The sequence below is a fragment of the Pongo abelii genome, chromosome 15 (genome assembly GCF_028885655.2).
Source record: "Pongo abelii isolate AG06213 chromosome 15, NHGRI_mPonAbe1-v2.0_pri, whole genome shotgun sequence".
Lineage (NCBI taxonomy): Eukaryota > Metazoa > Chordata > Mammalia > Primates > Hominidae > Pongo > Pongo abelii.
Window position 1 is genome coordinate 36,584,111 of NC_072000.2, and position 15,521 is coordinate 36,599,631.

A 15,521-nucleotide genomic window follows, 5' to 3' on the forward strand; every position below is an offset into this window, starting at 1 on the left:
GAGGAGCAAAGATGGAAAATTGGTTAAATTAAAGATTTAAGCCCTCTACAGAATGTAAAAATCTTCTTCCCAAGATACGATGGAGGGACTGTGTAATACTAGTTCATGGCTTCTCCCATAATAAAGACTCAACTGTCAGGTTGTTGGAAATTATGAGAGTTTCTTTATAGAAAAAAAAAAAAACAAAAAAACCAAAACACTTTTTGCAGCATAATCACTTCAGTAAAAACATCTAACATTTCAGAGAAAAGCATTTTTTACTTTATTCATTACCTATAGTATTTTTATTCTACTTAGGTTGTTTTGCTTTACCTTTTCCTGATCTCTGTATATATATTTTTCTTCTTAAATATCTGACCAAATTGAAGCAAAAATTAGATATATTCAGGCTTTGTAGCCTTCTCTCTCCTACCTGTCATTGGCACCTTCTGACAGGAAATAGTGAAAATTCAAAGTCAAACAATTTAAGTATATGGAAATGAATTTTTCAGAGAATAGATATTAGTATTGTATGAGTAAAAGGCACAGTTGTACACTGACAAGGATAAAGATGTAAATATGTAACTGTGTATCTATATATCATATGCATGTATTTGGGGTTAAAACATCAAATAATCCTTTTCCAAGTCTCTACATGCACTGAAATTTATATGTTGCAGGGGTATAAAATGAGAGAGTATACAGTTTAGTGCTAACTGGAGTCCTTTTGGTTGGGTGAATGCCAAAGCAACTTTCAAAATATTTCAAAACAGCTGCCAGCATGTAAGGATTTTAACTGAAGGAGCAGAGTAATGAAATCTGAATTACTAATGAGAATAAACTTATATTTTGCTTAAGGTCATGAACATGGAGATAAGCAGATCCAATAAGGAATTTGTCTCTTATGCATGCAAACCGACCTTCTGAAACTATACATGTAAGGATAAAATACTGAAACAGACTTAACATGTGCATTGTAAGGTAACCTATTGTGCAAATCTTCTTTGAGTATTTTGTGTATTCCTGTTTTAGAAAACAAAGTTTCTGGAGGGCAGGAGCCATATTAATTCTCATAAAGATGGGTTATTGAAAGCTTGGAACTTTGAAGTTGAATGTGCTCATTAAACTATTTTAATAACAAAGTATAATTGAAAAGGCTTCAGCTTATGTAGTTTTAAATGTCCAACAACAAATCTCACATTTTCTTTCCATTGGGGCAATTTTGCCCTTTGGGCTTCCAAGAAAAAATTGCCCTCCAAAAGTGACGGGAAACAACAGGCTGATACATTTTCAAGCCAACGATTTTGTAAAATAAGTAGTGAATAAAATGTAATTGCTGGCCTCTTCTAGTCATAGAATTGGTACTGAAACAAAGAAGAGCAATAATATTCTTTGTAAATATAACTCATTGTTGACTGTGCAGAAAGACTTCAAAAGGGAAACTAATCTTCTAAAAGTTCTGCACTTTTGGCCACAGACGGCTTTTCCCTCCTTTAACTCACTTGGCACATTGAGGCTGCCTATGGATGCACAGGATCGAGGGTGGAATATTGCATTACATTCCTGGAGTACACATGGATCCAGGAGCCACTTGCTGGAAACCTCCATCAACTGGTTGGCCTAGACATCTGTGGCAGGCACAGCACCACCCCACAATGGGGCAACAATTAAAACAAAACTATTTTATAGAAAAAGTCACCGCCTGCATCGGGGTTCATTTTTAGCCTCATTCATGAGTCATTTACATACTAGACTTCCTTTGGCCTACAATACCGCCGGCCTTGACCAGTGCAGTCAGAGAAAGAAACTTTTCCCAACCCCTAAAACATTCCTGACCTCTCTCGAATTGACATGAACTCCCATTTCTCGCCCTGAGAAAGCCTGCGCAGAGCCAAGGAGTGATATTTGTGATCTTTTCAGAGCAAGAGAAGTAGGGAGGAGAGCGCGCTGAGATCCAAGTCAACCTGCGACGCCCAGCGCTGTGTGCTCCGCGTGGGATGAGGACCCACTTCTGTGATCAAATCTTTTCCACCAGCCCGGCCTCCGCCCCCACGCCCACAGTCCCGGCCCAAAGACCTTGCGTTTGGCCTCTGCACAATAAGTATCCCCGAAATGAATGCCGTTAAGCTAGAAAATGATCTCTTCTCGGGAAGGAGGGAGTCAGGACCTCGGTTAGGTCTTCAACAAACTCGTGGGATCCCTCACACAAGGCACAGATGCTCATTACGATTCTTTTTACGTGCAACACGTGGGGGACGAAGCAGTTTCATATCTCCTGGTATTATCTGCCGTCCAAAGCATTTTCTTTGAAAGGAAAATGGAAACGCAGCTGCGCCGTGGGCCCGGCCAGCGAGAGCTGGGGCTCCCTCCCTCTGTTTCCCAGCGGCTGCCGGGTGCAGGAGGCGCCTCCGGAAACTGACTTGGGTTAGGGGAGTTCAGAGGTTGCCCCAGCAGGCGCGGGACGCCGCCAGGGCGAAGGCTTGCCTTTGTGCGGGTTGGCTGTTTCCCGAGAGTCATCAGGGTGGGAGGGGACGCCCGGGTCTGCGGCAAGGGCAGGCGTCTGGCCCCTACACCGTGTGCGGGGACGCTAGGCTGGGCGGCCTGTGTCACTCTCGGCCTTGGCAACTTCTGGCCAATCCGCCCTGCCCCTCTGGGTCCCGGCGGGCCGGCTGCGCCCTAGGCTCAAAGGGTTAAGCAGGTGCCTCTCCGGGCGAGGCGCTATTGGCCGAGGGCTGGGGCGGCGCGGCCGCGGTCACCACGCTTCGCCGATCCCAACTTGGGTTCCTGCGGAAGGCAAGGCGGCCACTCGTCCCCTGGCTGCGGCTGCGGCTGCGGCTGCGGCTGCGGCTGCGGGGCCCAGGCCTTGGCGCGCAGGGAGTGGGAAGGAGAAAAGGACGAGAAGGGGCAAGCACCAGCCGCGCCAGCAAAGGGGGCGAGGGTGGCGCGCGCAAGATGAGGGGAGCTGGAGCCCTGCATCCCGAAGGAGGCTGCGCCCACCGCCCGCAACTCCACTCCAGGCTCGCGAGCCGGAAGAAAGAGGAGGAAGTGGGACAACGGGGGTCCTGGGCAGGGGGTAGGGGAAACGATCAACTCCCACCGCCCCCACCCACTAGCCGAGTTGGAATGCAAGTCGTCACTTAAAAAGGCTCACCCAAACCCGCAGGCATCCCTCCTCACCCCTTAAAGAAACATTGATGTAATAGTGTGGAGAAGTAACTGAGAGACGCGAGGAAATAAATGCACGTGTTTTCTCTTTTTGTTTCCCTGGTGGTTGGAATTTGCAGAGTGCGTTTCAGTGGTGGCTGCTAATTTATTCGTTTCATCGGTCGAAAGGGGCGTATAGAGGTGGGTCATCGGGGCACAACCGGATCCCTCTAGCCGGACCTCACCTCACAAGTTTGTCCAGGACCAACCCGCCCACCCACCAGCAGCGGGAAGAGCCCATTCTTATAAGGAGAACAAACTCTCCATTGCACAAAAGCGGCTTCTTTTTTTCTCTCCGTCTTTGCACACCATCCCTCCTCGATAAGTATCAAGTTCTCGAGGAGCCCAACTTCAGCTTGGCAGCCCTCGCGCTGCCTGATGTGCATAAGACGGGCAGAGAGGGGTTCCGGCCAGGAAGGGAGGCTCTACGCCCCCATTCCTGCACACGCGGGCTGGCTTCCAGGTTGCTGGAAGCCGCGGGAGGCGCGAGCTTGCCTGGATGGTGGTTATTTCTCTAGAGAAAGGAGAGAGAGAGCGCGCCTGAGTCTTGCACTTTGGGTCGGAAGTGCGCGGCGTGTGTGTGTGTGCGTGTGTGTGTGTGTGTGTGTGGAGGGGGGCGGGAAAGAAACGCACCCTCCGCTGCTGGTCATTCCCTTGCACCGGCCAAGTCCTCGCCAAGCCTCCCGGTGCATCCTTCCTCCGCCACCCCCTCCCCTTCTTCCCTCAGCTGGGCTCGCGCGGCGCAGCCGGAGCAGCCAGTGAGAGCAACATCCTGGAAAGAGGGGGGAGCACCGCCGCCCCCCAAAAGGGAAAAAAGGCCCCACCCTGACACGTTTTGCTGTTTGCAAGTCCCTCGCACGCCCCCCGCACCTCCTCCTCGCGCTTGCGGCCCCCCCCACCCCAGCCCGCTGCGCGCACATCAAAGCGCCTCTCCGCCGCGCACAGTGGCCGCGGCTCACTAATGGGATTGCAGGCTGGTGCTTGGCTCCGCTGCTGCCGCCGCCGCTGCTCGCGCTGCTGCTGCTGCCGCCGCCCGAGCCCGAGCCCGAGCCCCCGCCAGCCCGAGCCCAGAGCCGCCGCGCCCGGGGGCCGAAGCCGCGGCAATGATCCGAATCTTTCCGGATTTCAGCGTGCAGGTGACGGCCGCGGCGGCCGGCGGGGCGGCCGCGGGGGTGCCGGCCGGCGCGGGCATGGGGAGGGCCGGCGCCGCGGCCAACGGCACCCCGCAGAACGTCCAGGGCATCACCTCCTACCAGCAGCGGTGAGTAGTCCCGCCTGGGCTGGGATAGTGCCCCCGCCCCGGGGTGCTGGGGTGGGACTCACTTTGCCTCCTGTTTTGTGTCTTACAACACACATGCACATTGCCAGGGCTCACTTTGCCTGCCCCTCGTTCTACAGATGAGGAAGAAAAACACACTTCACTTTGGTGGATTGAAAAGCACTCCAGTGCGCTGGCGAAGTGAAATCATCCTTTGCCCTTTGCCTGGCCCCAAATCCAGAGCCTCAGCCCCGAGTAGCGGAGGAGTTGCAGCGAAGTCTGAGACGCCGCACAAGGTGCTTTTGCAAAGTTTAGGATCCTCATCCCTTTCCAGTGGAATTTTCTCAATGCCTCAGCGGGATGCGGACCCGCGCAGACGGACAGCTAGGGGGGCAATTGATCACTGGAGGCTGATTGATCATTTGTTTCCAAACAGCATAGGAACGATTTTCACGTGTAGCTGTAGACTTGCAATTCTACATAATAGTGTTATCATGTCACCTGTTACTACAGGGAAATACAGCATGAAATCCGAGTCTCTTCGGCGCTGTTAAGTATTCATCTTAAACGCATTATAATGCAAATGCCTAAGATTCAGGGATACAAGTTAGGAAGCAAATTTTACAAAGTCAGGCTAGGTGGTGAGAAGGAAGTTTTAGAGTATTATTTGTAGTTCTCTTAAACGTATTTATAGATTTTTCTAAAAATTATGTATTTGACATTGAAATAGTAATTTGATTCTATTAGGAAAGAAAGGGAAAGCAATTTACCACCACCAACAGCTTTAGAACCCTGAAGTTTTTCCTGAAGGACAACTTTTGATGTTCCAAGATTTTACTGAAAATGTAATCCACGAAAATGCGCTGAGAAAAACTAACAATGTACTATGAAAGGTAAACTCCCCATTTGTGGGGCTTGGTTTTATAAAAGATGGAAGAAAAAAGAACACATGAAAGTGTGAAATTAAATATTTGTGTTTCCCAGATTGCACATGATTAAACATCTGAGAGATTTGCCAATGGCATTTAACTTAAAATATACACAATGCATAATTCAAACAACAGTTCCTATTTTTACCTTGTATTTCAAACTTCATTGATTTGAGAACCTTTGATTTGAACCAACAGTATTTAAACTGAAAAGGTTAAGATAATCTATCACTGCCATATTTTGTGCCTTCCAACCAATGGCCCAGTGACCAGAGCAGATTTTGCATAACACACTGTTTTCCAAGTTGATGCCCAGTATTCCAAATATTCTGTAGAAGACTTCATTATATGCTCTGTGTACTGTCTGAAGTTTTTTTTTTTTTAAAGAGTTTGGAAAATAACTCAAAAAGGGGCTATTCCTTGTCAAAGAGATTTTTGATTTAAATTATTTTAGTCTTGTTTTACTTCAGTGATTACAAGAACCTTTAATACAAAAGATCTGGGACTCTTTCAAACATAAAAGACTAGCAAAGAATTAGATTTTTCCTTTTCATGGTTCAGGTATGTTTTTTTTGTCACTTATACAACATTTAAATGACAATAGAATCTGGCAGTCACTTTAACTAGGAAGTGCAGGCGATGGTCACAATAGTATGGTCTGTGAAGTAGGGAGTCAAGGGTCAGAAATGTCAGATGGCCTTTGGAAGATTGCAGGGACCTCCGGGAACTTGAGCTAACCTATACCATATAAATTGGGCATAAAGGGGTGGGGGATTAGGAATTTTCTGCCATCAGGTTTGCTCTGAGTGTTGTTATCCTTTACCATAAAGATCACCTCAGAGACAATTTTCCCTCAAGGCAGAAGCACCAGGGGCAGTCCCCTAGTCTGCCACCTCAACACTGAGAGCTGCACTGGTGCTTTCCACTTTCAACTTTGAATTTGGGCCCCTTATGAAGTCTCTGAATCCCACTGCAGTTGTAAAGACTAAGGCTTTTATTTTTTTTTTTCTAGCATCTCTAAACTTTAGACTTTGGGGTGTATTATTCCCTCCTTCGATTTTTACGTTATATTGGCAGAAGAGAAGATGATAGCTGTGAAAAATGTAGCCTTCTTTGATTTTGTTACTAAGACATGATGACACCTGTTACTGTCTTTTAGTTAAAATAGGGGGAGGGGAGCAGAGAGTGAGCCGTGTAGGGCAAGGTCATTGGCAGGTGTTGGAGGTAGGGTCTGAGTCAGGAGTCCCCTGTCCTCTGGCACCTCAACAGGATTGTGGGGTTCTGAAGGACAGACTTAGTTTCCGCTTGGATTTGTTTCCATCTTGATTTGTTTGTTAAGTGAATAGTGACATATCATTTTACCAAAAAATTATTTTTAAGTACTTTTGAGGAGTCCGCCGCGGGAGTGACAGGAGTGGGGGGTTTTTCAAGCAAAGAGTGGCCTCTTGGGAGACTACAAGCTTCTCTCATTTGTCATCTTCGGGCAGAAACCCCCTAGACTGGGTGTCCTGGAGCCAAAACTTTGAACTGGCAACTTTTTCCCTTCTCTGCCAGCCCATGTATATCTTGTCCATAACCCTCTCCACTCCAGTTCATTTCTCATTCTCTCCTACCTGTAGAGTGTACTCCAAAGAGAACTTAAACACCATCATGCAGATTAAACACCTCTACCACGAAAAACATTTATGTGTTCCGTTGGAAGTTTCCAACTCCAACTTTACTGGAGTCGTAGAGACCGAATGGAGGACCCCTTTTCAGGTCTTTATTTTTTTCTTAAGTTTAAAGTCAAATGCAGAACCTCACACAGGACTGATGTTTTCCATCAGGCGCTTTCATTCATTCAAAGTGGAAATGCTTTGGGAGTCCTTTCTACTTGCCTGGTTGACACATGACTGACCCAAGTCTCTGCGTAAAAAGCTGTCCACACGCTTCTGATTGGTTTAGTGGAGATAACGCTCTGACCAGGGTCTACCCAGGTAACAGGATTCTAGCCCGGGCCCTGCACTGAGTAGCCAGCCTTTCTCTAGGCCTTGCTGAACTGTCAAACCGGGGTGCGGCTGGGCTAGATCCCAGAGGGTGGCAGTCCGGTCCTAAGTCCCGGGACCCAAGTAGGGAGGTGCTTCCGTATGTGAGTTTAAACGCGCGGGGATTCACCTGTGAACCCTGGGGTCTGCACTCCTGTACGTCCGTGACTCATGCAGATGCTCCGGCTTTGGGAACGCTGCTGAGAGCGCCAGAGCCACAAGGTGCTTGTGCTGCTGCTGCACCGCCCACGGGGCTCTTGGGCCCGCCTGCTTGGGCCAGCGCACCCCCCACCCGTATTGGTTTCCGCTGCCCCCAAGGAGTTCCCGGGACTGTGTCCTGCCCCAGCTTGCTCCTGTGGCCTCCCAGTTCCTTTTTGTTTCTTTCTTTCCTCCTGGCTGCAATACTCCAGAGAAGGGAAGTGTTTGAAACTGCAACTGAGTGGCGTTGTTGCGCCGGCAGCCGAGCCTCCCAGTCCCCCAACGAGAGAGAGAGAGAGAGAGATTCAGAGAGAGAGAGAGAGAAGCGGGGGGAGGTGTGTGTCTGCGTACGAGAGAGCGCTCTGGAGCAAAGCAGCTGGAAAATGCCCAGAAATACTTTCACAGCGGTCAAGCTGGAACCCCCCGCGTGTCCTCCCCCTCCCCGCTCCTCCAGGCCTAGACCCCGCGCCCCCCGCCGGGAGGGTGTGCGCCCCACCTGCCACCGGGCGGCTCCGGGTGGTAGAGAGGGGTGACGGGGGGCGGGGGCGGGTGGCGGCGCGGGGGTGAGAACCCGGAGGCGGCTGGGCCCTGGGCCGGGCTGCCCGCGGGACCGCGCGGCCGCCTCCCCCCGCCGCCGCCGCCTCCTCCTCCTCCTCCTCCTCCTCCTCCGCCGCCGCCGCCGGTCGCCTGTCTCCGCGCCGGGCATGCCTCGGGAGCCGGGGCGGCCCGGGCCGCGGGCGCTCTGCGGCGCATGGACGGCGGCGGCGCCGGGCGAGCAGCGGGAGGAGAAGGCGCAGGCGGCGGCGGAAGCGGCGACCCACGGCTGGGAGCACCGGCTGCGCGAGGGGACGGCCGGCCGCCCGCGAGGCTCCGGCCCCACTACTTTTCCGTAGCCTCCCCACCTCAGCAGCACGGCCGCCGCCGCCGCCGCCGCCGCCACGGCCACGGCCACGTCCACGGCCCCGGCCGCCGGCCGCCGCCCGCCGGGCAGCCCAGAGCGCCGCGCACGGCCGCACTCTCCCGCCACCCCACGCACACGCACACCCCCGCCCGCCCACGCCCCCCACCCGGGAGGGGGGAGAGAGGCAAAAAGTAAGAGAGGAAAAAAAATAGCAGGAAGATGGCGCCCACCAAGCCCAGCTTTCAGCAGGATCCTTCCAGGCGAGAACGGTAACACTTTTCTGTTTATTGAACCTGCCGCCGGGCCGCTGCTCCCGCCGCCGCCGCCGCCGCCTCCGCCGCCGAGGGCCCCGCTCCGCCGCCCGCCCGCCTCCTGGGCCGCGAGCCCGCGGGGACCTCGTCTGGGCGCAGCGCTCGCCCGGGGCCCCGCGCATTGTCCCCGCGGCGGCTGCGGCAGCGAGAGGCTCTGGCGGCGGCCGGGCTGTCTTGAGCAGTCGCACCTCCTCGGCTCGGCGAATAGAGTGACTCGCTGACAAAAAAAAAAAAAAAAAAAAAAAAGAAGAAAGAAACAGAAAAGAGAAAAAGAAAAAGAGAAACAGAGATGCAAAGGCGCTGCCGTGTGACGGGAGCAGCAGCGAGGGTGGGGGGCCGGGGATCCCCGGGGCCGCCGCAGGTCCCCTGGCAGCTGCTCTCGAGGAAGGGAATGAGGCTGGGGAGGGGGAGGGAAGGCGGCGAGCAGGGGGAGGAGGCGAGGAGCAGGAGGAGGAGGCCGGGGGCGGGGAGCGCGGAGCTCGCGCCAGGCCCGGAATGTGTCGCGGAGGGGCCGGCCCCGGCTCCGTCTCCGCGCGAGCAGCTAGGCCGGGCCGAGCCCAGAGGAGCGCGGCCGCCGCCTCCCTGCCTCCCGGGCTGCGCCCTCCGCTCGGCAACTTGTGGGTCTCCCGCTCTGCCCTCCGCTCTCATCTTTCCCTCCTCTCCATACCCCTCCCAAAGGAAAAAGAAAAATAAAGAAAACCCTCAAATCCAAATAAGCAAACAAACAGCGAGATCCAAAATGTGTCAGCTGTGAGCATCTATGCCCCGTTAGTTACTGTTTGGGGATCTGTGTTTTAAAAAGTTCCTGGTGAGAATTGCATATCCAGGCAAGGGGCTCAGTCGAGCATGTCTGTTTGAAGTTAGTTAAACTAGTACAGCCACAGGGAAAGGGAGTTTGTGTTCAAAATACCCGTAACTGTCCTACGTGAGTAGCATTGATAGATTTTCAGAGTAACTCAGCACCCCCTCCCCATCACCACCAACGTGGTTTTCCCTCCTGCTGTCCACCCAGCCTACTTTCTTTGGAATCCTATTTACTATTAATTGGCAACGTTAATGACATTAATTGCATATAGCATATTGGTTTGAGCAAAGTGGATATCTCTTTCTGTCTCCGAAGAGGAAAGGCGCAGTAGGAAGTATAAAACGTTACCCATTGATTCATGAGGAAAACAAATACAGTAAGATATATGCACCCCCACCCGCAGCAGGCGCGTTGATTTTCCTCACAGGCTTAAGTGAACTTGAAAAGAAGACAAGGGATGTGCTTAGTTGCAAGATTTAATTATTATAACATAGTTTTATTTTTGATTCAACATAATATTTAACCTATAGCTTACATCAGAAGACGATAAGGAGATATTCAGACATCCATTCATTTAAAAAGCTTCTATTGTACTGTTGCTTATTTCTTTCATACAATAGGGAAGGCAGAATTGTCAGGATTAAGGAAATACTTTTGTTAAGTAGATACATAATTGACTAATTCTGAACTCTAGATGATTCTGTAAACATCATATATCAGAGAGTAAATCATACATAATCCAGTTTTTAAAGATGTTAAATGTGTATAGCATTAACTATTGCTCCCAAACTGTAGAAAATCGACAACTCATACAGCTAAAATGAGCATTTACTTCTTAAGAAGTATCAGTGTTTCATGAAGAATTCACTTTACTCTTGTAGTAGAAAAAATAATTTCTCAGAGCATTGTGCAAGGATTTTAAAAATTATTTTTTATCTAACATGAAGATGAATACTTTTTGAAATCAGAGGTTTATAATTGGTTTTCTTCCCCCTCCGCTCCCCTCCCCTCCCCTTCCCTTCTCCCTCCCTCCCTCCCCTCCTCCCTCCTTCTCCTCCCCTCCTCCCTCCCCCCTCCCTCCCTCCCTTTCTTCCTTCCTTCCTTCCTTCCTTCCTTCCTTCCTTCCTTCCTTCCTTCCTTCCTTCCTTCTTCCCAGTTCTGTTGTTAATAAATATGTTTACTGGGATGGTCCCAGTAATCTCTCTAGCAGAGGCCTATTCGCGTGCCATTTTAGGAATTTCTCTGAGATAAGAATCTCGGAGATAGAATTAATTTCTAGGGGAAACTTCATAGCCTGTGCATGAGTGCGTTCTTTATCACCTGTCTCCATTTGGCATTCGAAGAAGGTAAATCAAAGTGTGCGATTTGTTATTCTGCTCCACTTGAGAGCTGAACTAAATAACACTTGGTCTGAAATTCTGATTGAAGTTGTACGAGGATATACTGTATTTAATTTAATGCCCTTTAATAGCATCTTCTTGTTCAGCTTGGATGCTGTCATTTTAAAGGTTGGATCTGAGAAGGTTTAACCTGTATGGAGAAGGAGGAGTAGTAACAGCGGGGTGGGAGGCAGGAGCACCTTAGAAGATAGGAAGGAAGGAGTTATAAACTAAGCCTTTCAAAAGGCAACAACCACAAACTTGGTCCCTTATCCAAACAGTTGTTTTATGCCCCAAGGGTTCACTTTGGGTTTTATGCCCCAAGGGTTTTAAATGCTCTTAACACTTTAAGTGTAAACATTACACATGTAAGTTGATTTGGTTTTGTAATGAGAAATGGGAAATCAGATGATTTGTTTAGGAGGGGGCTGTTTTTCATACTTGCTTCAAGTAAGTGAGTAATTCCACCTTTATTTGCACATTGTGCCTAGAACTTGTTGGTTAATAGTAGTATTTCCTTGTAGCAGTTGAACACAAATATGTTTATAAAAGATGACTTTCTGAGGATATGTTTTAAATAGTATCCTCCTATTTATTTAAAAAAATGTTTTCCAAATCATTGATTTCACAGAGGCATTTATGGACAGTCTATTCTTTACTGCTTTTTAAATATATTAGTAAGCTGAAACTTACAGAGAAAAATATATCTTTTGAATTGTCTCATTTATTTATGAAATGTCTAACCTGTGTATAGTAATACAGTACCAAAGTCATTTCCTTATAGTAATGTTTATAATGTGAATTTCAGAAAAATAAGCTCGTTCTTGATAATGTCTTTGGTTACTATTTAGTGCTCCTTACATTTCTCCGAATTATATATACAGAAAGTGTCTCTTTAGAGCCTGAAAGAACAAGTTGAAAACCTTGTGTACATAAACTTGTTTGATTTTCTTTAAACTCCAATAGACTGCAAATTATATAGCACTACCACAAAGTTTTTCTACTATGTGGATGTATAACCGAGAAAATTAGAGAGAAGTGTCAAGCATGTGATTTGCCCATGCTGATTTGCAAAGCATATCCCAATAGCACAAGGCTTTTAGTTTAAAAAGTAAAGGTGGTGGAGACTGTTTTTTGGGGGTATTTCTGTCTACAGTATAAGCTTAAATAGGGGTGATAAATGATTATATGCATTGTCTAACATTTCCTTATATATATAAATAGCTCCACAAGATTGCTTAAATGATAATCGAAAATATGAAATAGGATGGCCTTCATATCACAAGGCCAAGGGTCTACAAATGGAAAAACTGAAATAATGAAATATTTCCAAGGCAACAGACTGTCAACAAGAACTGTAATGCATGGGCATATCATGATCCACCAGAGAGGATATTAGATCATATAGCTCCAGAGCCAGGAGTTATAATGACCTTTATTATGTAAGACCCTCCCACATTACAACATATTTTCAGATTTCCAATTTCTGATTTATGAATTGAAAGGCATATAACTACTCCACATGTGCAATATGCCAATCACTAGATTTGATTCCTTACAGTGAGCAAATGAGCAAACTTCAATTCAACATTATTTGATACTTTTTTTTTTAAAGTTACATGAGGTATTTTCACCTAGTAGTATTATTAGTAAGGTTTTGGTTTCTGTGCCTTTATATAGTCTTAAAAAAGTGATGTGTAATTAATATCTCAGTAATCAATTGGTAAGACTTATACTGTACTTCAAATATAATCCAGAAATTGGAGCAGTTTGATAATTTTAGTCATATGAATTTTGATTTTCCCCTGTAATTCTTCTACCCAATGGCTGCCTCTATACTATAATATAGCTATTTTATGAGAATGCCAGAATACTTATGAACCACCTTACTCCTTTTCCCTGCCCCAGATCCTGGTGTGGGATTCAGTGGTATGTTACAATTGTGTCTGTTTGAAGTGGGACCTGATACTAGGATCCCATGCTCTCTGGTGAGGTTTTCTATGGTTTCTGTAAAGCAATACTTTTGGGAAAGCATTATTTATTTTCTTAAGCTGTAGGTCTTCATATTTGGGGATTTCTTTTCTTTTTTTTTTTTTTTAGACAGAGTCTTGCTCTGTTGCCCAGGCATGCTGGAGTGCAGTGGCATAATCTCAGCTCACTGCAACCTCTGCCTTCAAGTGATTCTTCTGTCTCAGCCTCCCAAATAGCTGGGATTACAGGCACATGCCAATATGCCCAGCTAATTTTTTTTATTTTTAGTAGAGATAGGGGTTTCACCATGTTGGCCAGGCTGGTCTCAAACTCCTGACCTCAGGTGATCCGCCTGCCTCAGCCTCCCAAAGTGCTGGGATTACAGGCATTAGCCACTGTGCCTGGCCTTTATTTGGAGATATTTAAGGAGAATATATTACAAAAGTTTCAAAATCCTTTTAATGCTTTGCTAACTTCCTTAAGTGCTTTACTATTAATAATGACCCTAATGTAACCTTAATCTGTTTTTGTTTTTCTACAATTCTAGTAAACCTATGTCTTATACAGAATGTCACTAAATTTAAAGAAAATTAAGACACATGAAAGCAGAACTAGCTGCTGCCACCTCCATGCTATGTTTACACAGTCACTTTTTCTGCTTATAACATTTAATCATTCTAATTGATTTTTTAAAGTTCCGCATTGTATTTGGGCTACAGTCTAACTTCAGGTGTTTTATAGACATGTCTTTAATTGCTTAGGATGAATAAGGCTGAAACTTAGTAAATAAGTTAGTATGTTAAATTTTAGTTGATTAAATATTATTCTTTAAATTTTAAATGCTATCAAAATTGCACGTAATGGAATATGTGAAACTTTAAATATATACATCTATGATTAGTAAGAACTAGAATTTATCAGAAAATCCAATTGTTTGCATTCGATGATGTTAGTATTTTCCCAGTAAATAGTGGCCTTTTTTCCCCCCTCATTGGTCAGTATAATAAACCAACTGTAACTGAATGGAATTTTTACTGCGCTGAGCCTCATTAGTGTGAATAGGATGTTTGCACTATTAAGTTTGATAGAATAGTTAGAAGAATGTGTAGTAATATTAGTAATACTACAATGCATAAACAGGACGTGGCTTAGTAAGAATAAAGTAACTGCTACTGTATCTGAAATGACTAGGGCAGTGACAACATTAAACAGTAGTTGAAGTTTTCTGTATACATTTGTAAAACATAATGTCCTGGTGAATTAATTGAAATACTGTGGTCTTGTATATGAAATCAGGAGAAGCAAGATGAAGATCTTATGTTACTATGGCCCACAGTTCTCCTGGCCCTAGACTGTAATGATTGACTGGTTCTTTCATTTAGCTTCATTTATTGAACCTCTACCATGGACCATGGCGATGCGCGCCAGGTACAGTACTAAATATATACCTGGTAAGAGCAGTTGCTTTGGTTATAGGCTTGCCCTTCTATTGGATATACGAAATATTATAGAGAGCCAGAAGATACCCTTTTCTAAAAGAGTAAGAAGTAATAAATTCATAGAAATATAAGGCTTTATTTTTTCACTTCTGTTAGCTTAGTGTTCTGTGAGGATAATTATTCAACTTGTAAAATATTGTAATTAGTGACTATAAAGTGATTAGAGGCTCCTGGAGGACAGAGAGAGAAAAGATACTATATAAATTGAAGTGAAATTATAGTAAATCTTATGAAAGTTATTTTGATGGGATTTAAAAATAAAAATAGGTTATATATGATGATGATGATTATATAATAATATAAACATTGGACACTGCCGTGTCTCAGTCACTATATTACATGCTTCACAATAATTTTCTCTTTAGTTTCCTCACTGACCTATGAGGGAAGTGCTAATATCCCCATTTATGCATGAGAAAATAGAGGTTTAGCATTCCCAAGGAAGGTGATGGAGTTAGAGACTGAATTCAGGTTTGTCTCTCAGGTGAATTTAGGCAGTACAGTCTTTGTAGAAGTGTACCTTAACACCAGTGTGGAAGGGCCTGCGTTTTCAGACTTTCCAAACTCAGAGATTTCCGAGCCAATATCAGAGAGTTCCAATGGCAGAAAGACCAGTTCACTGTGGGTAGTGAACGACAGCCCTCTGTTTTGGTCCTTCATCAGATGTTTGGAGAAATACAGTGTTTATGAAATTAGAGAAAGAATCAATATTGAAAGCATTGTTACCTCACCCTTTACTATCCCAGTAGTTTTGTGGGCAAGCTCCATAACTATACATACTTTAGGGCAGATTTGTAGCTGAGTGGTGTCAGAAGAATCAGTTTGCCATGTACATCTGCCTCTTTGGTCACAGCATATGAAGTTCTCAAGGCCCTCTTCTGCTCATATAATTCGTGGCTCAGAGTATGCCACAAGTTTCTCTAAAGATTATAGTTGAAGCATTTTTATTTTGTAATAGTTTTGCCACTGGTTGTGTAGAAACTGTCTCATAAGGCTTTCTGAATAACTCATTTTAGTACCTAACTGTATTTCTGGACATTGTCTTTTGAAATTTATAAGGATT

General features: G+C 46.2%; 1 protein-coding gene across 14 annotated transcripts in view; it reads left to right on the forward strand.

Annotated features, from left to right (window-relative positions):
* The first annotated feature begins 4,219 nt into the window (after positions 1-4,219).
* NPAS3 (neuronal PAS domain protein 3) overlaps positions 4,220-15,521 on the forward strand; it is an 876,176-nt gene continuing 864,874 nt past the window's right edge. For 6 of the 14 annotated variants that reach the window (XM_024231982.3, XM_024231983.3, XM_054530003.2 and 3 more), the window contains exon 1: positions 8,271-8,762. In XM_024231982.3, coding sequence (XP_024087750.1) covers positions 8,713-8,762 — 50 coding nt within the window. In that variant the 5' untranslated portion in view covers positions 8,271-8,712. Of the gene's footprint in view, positions 4,445-8,270; positions 8,763-15,521 lie in introns of those variants that run through there. The other 8 variants (XM_054529993.2, XM_054529994.2, XM_054529997.2 and 5 more) reach the window with 4 other exon arrangements.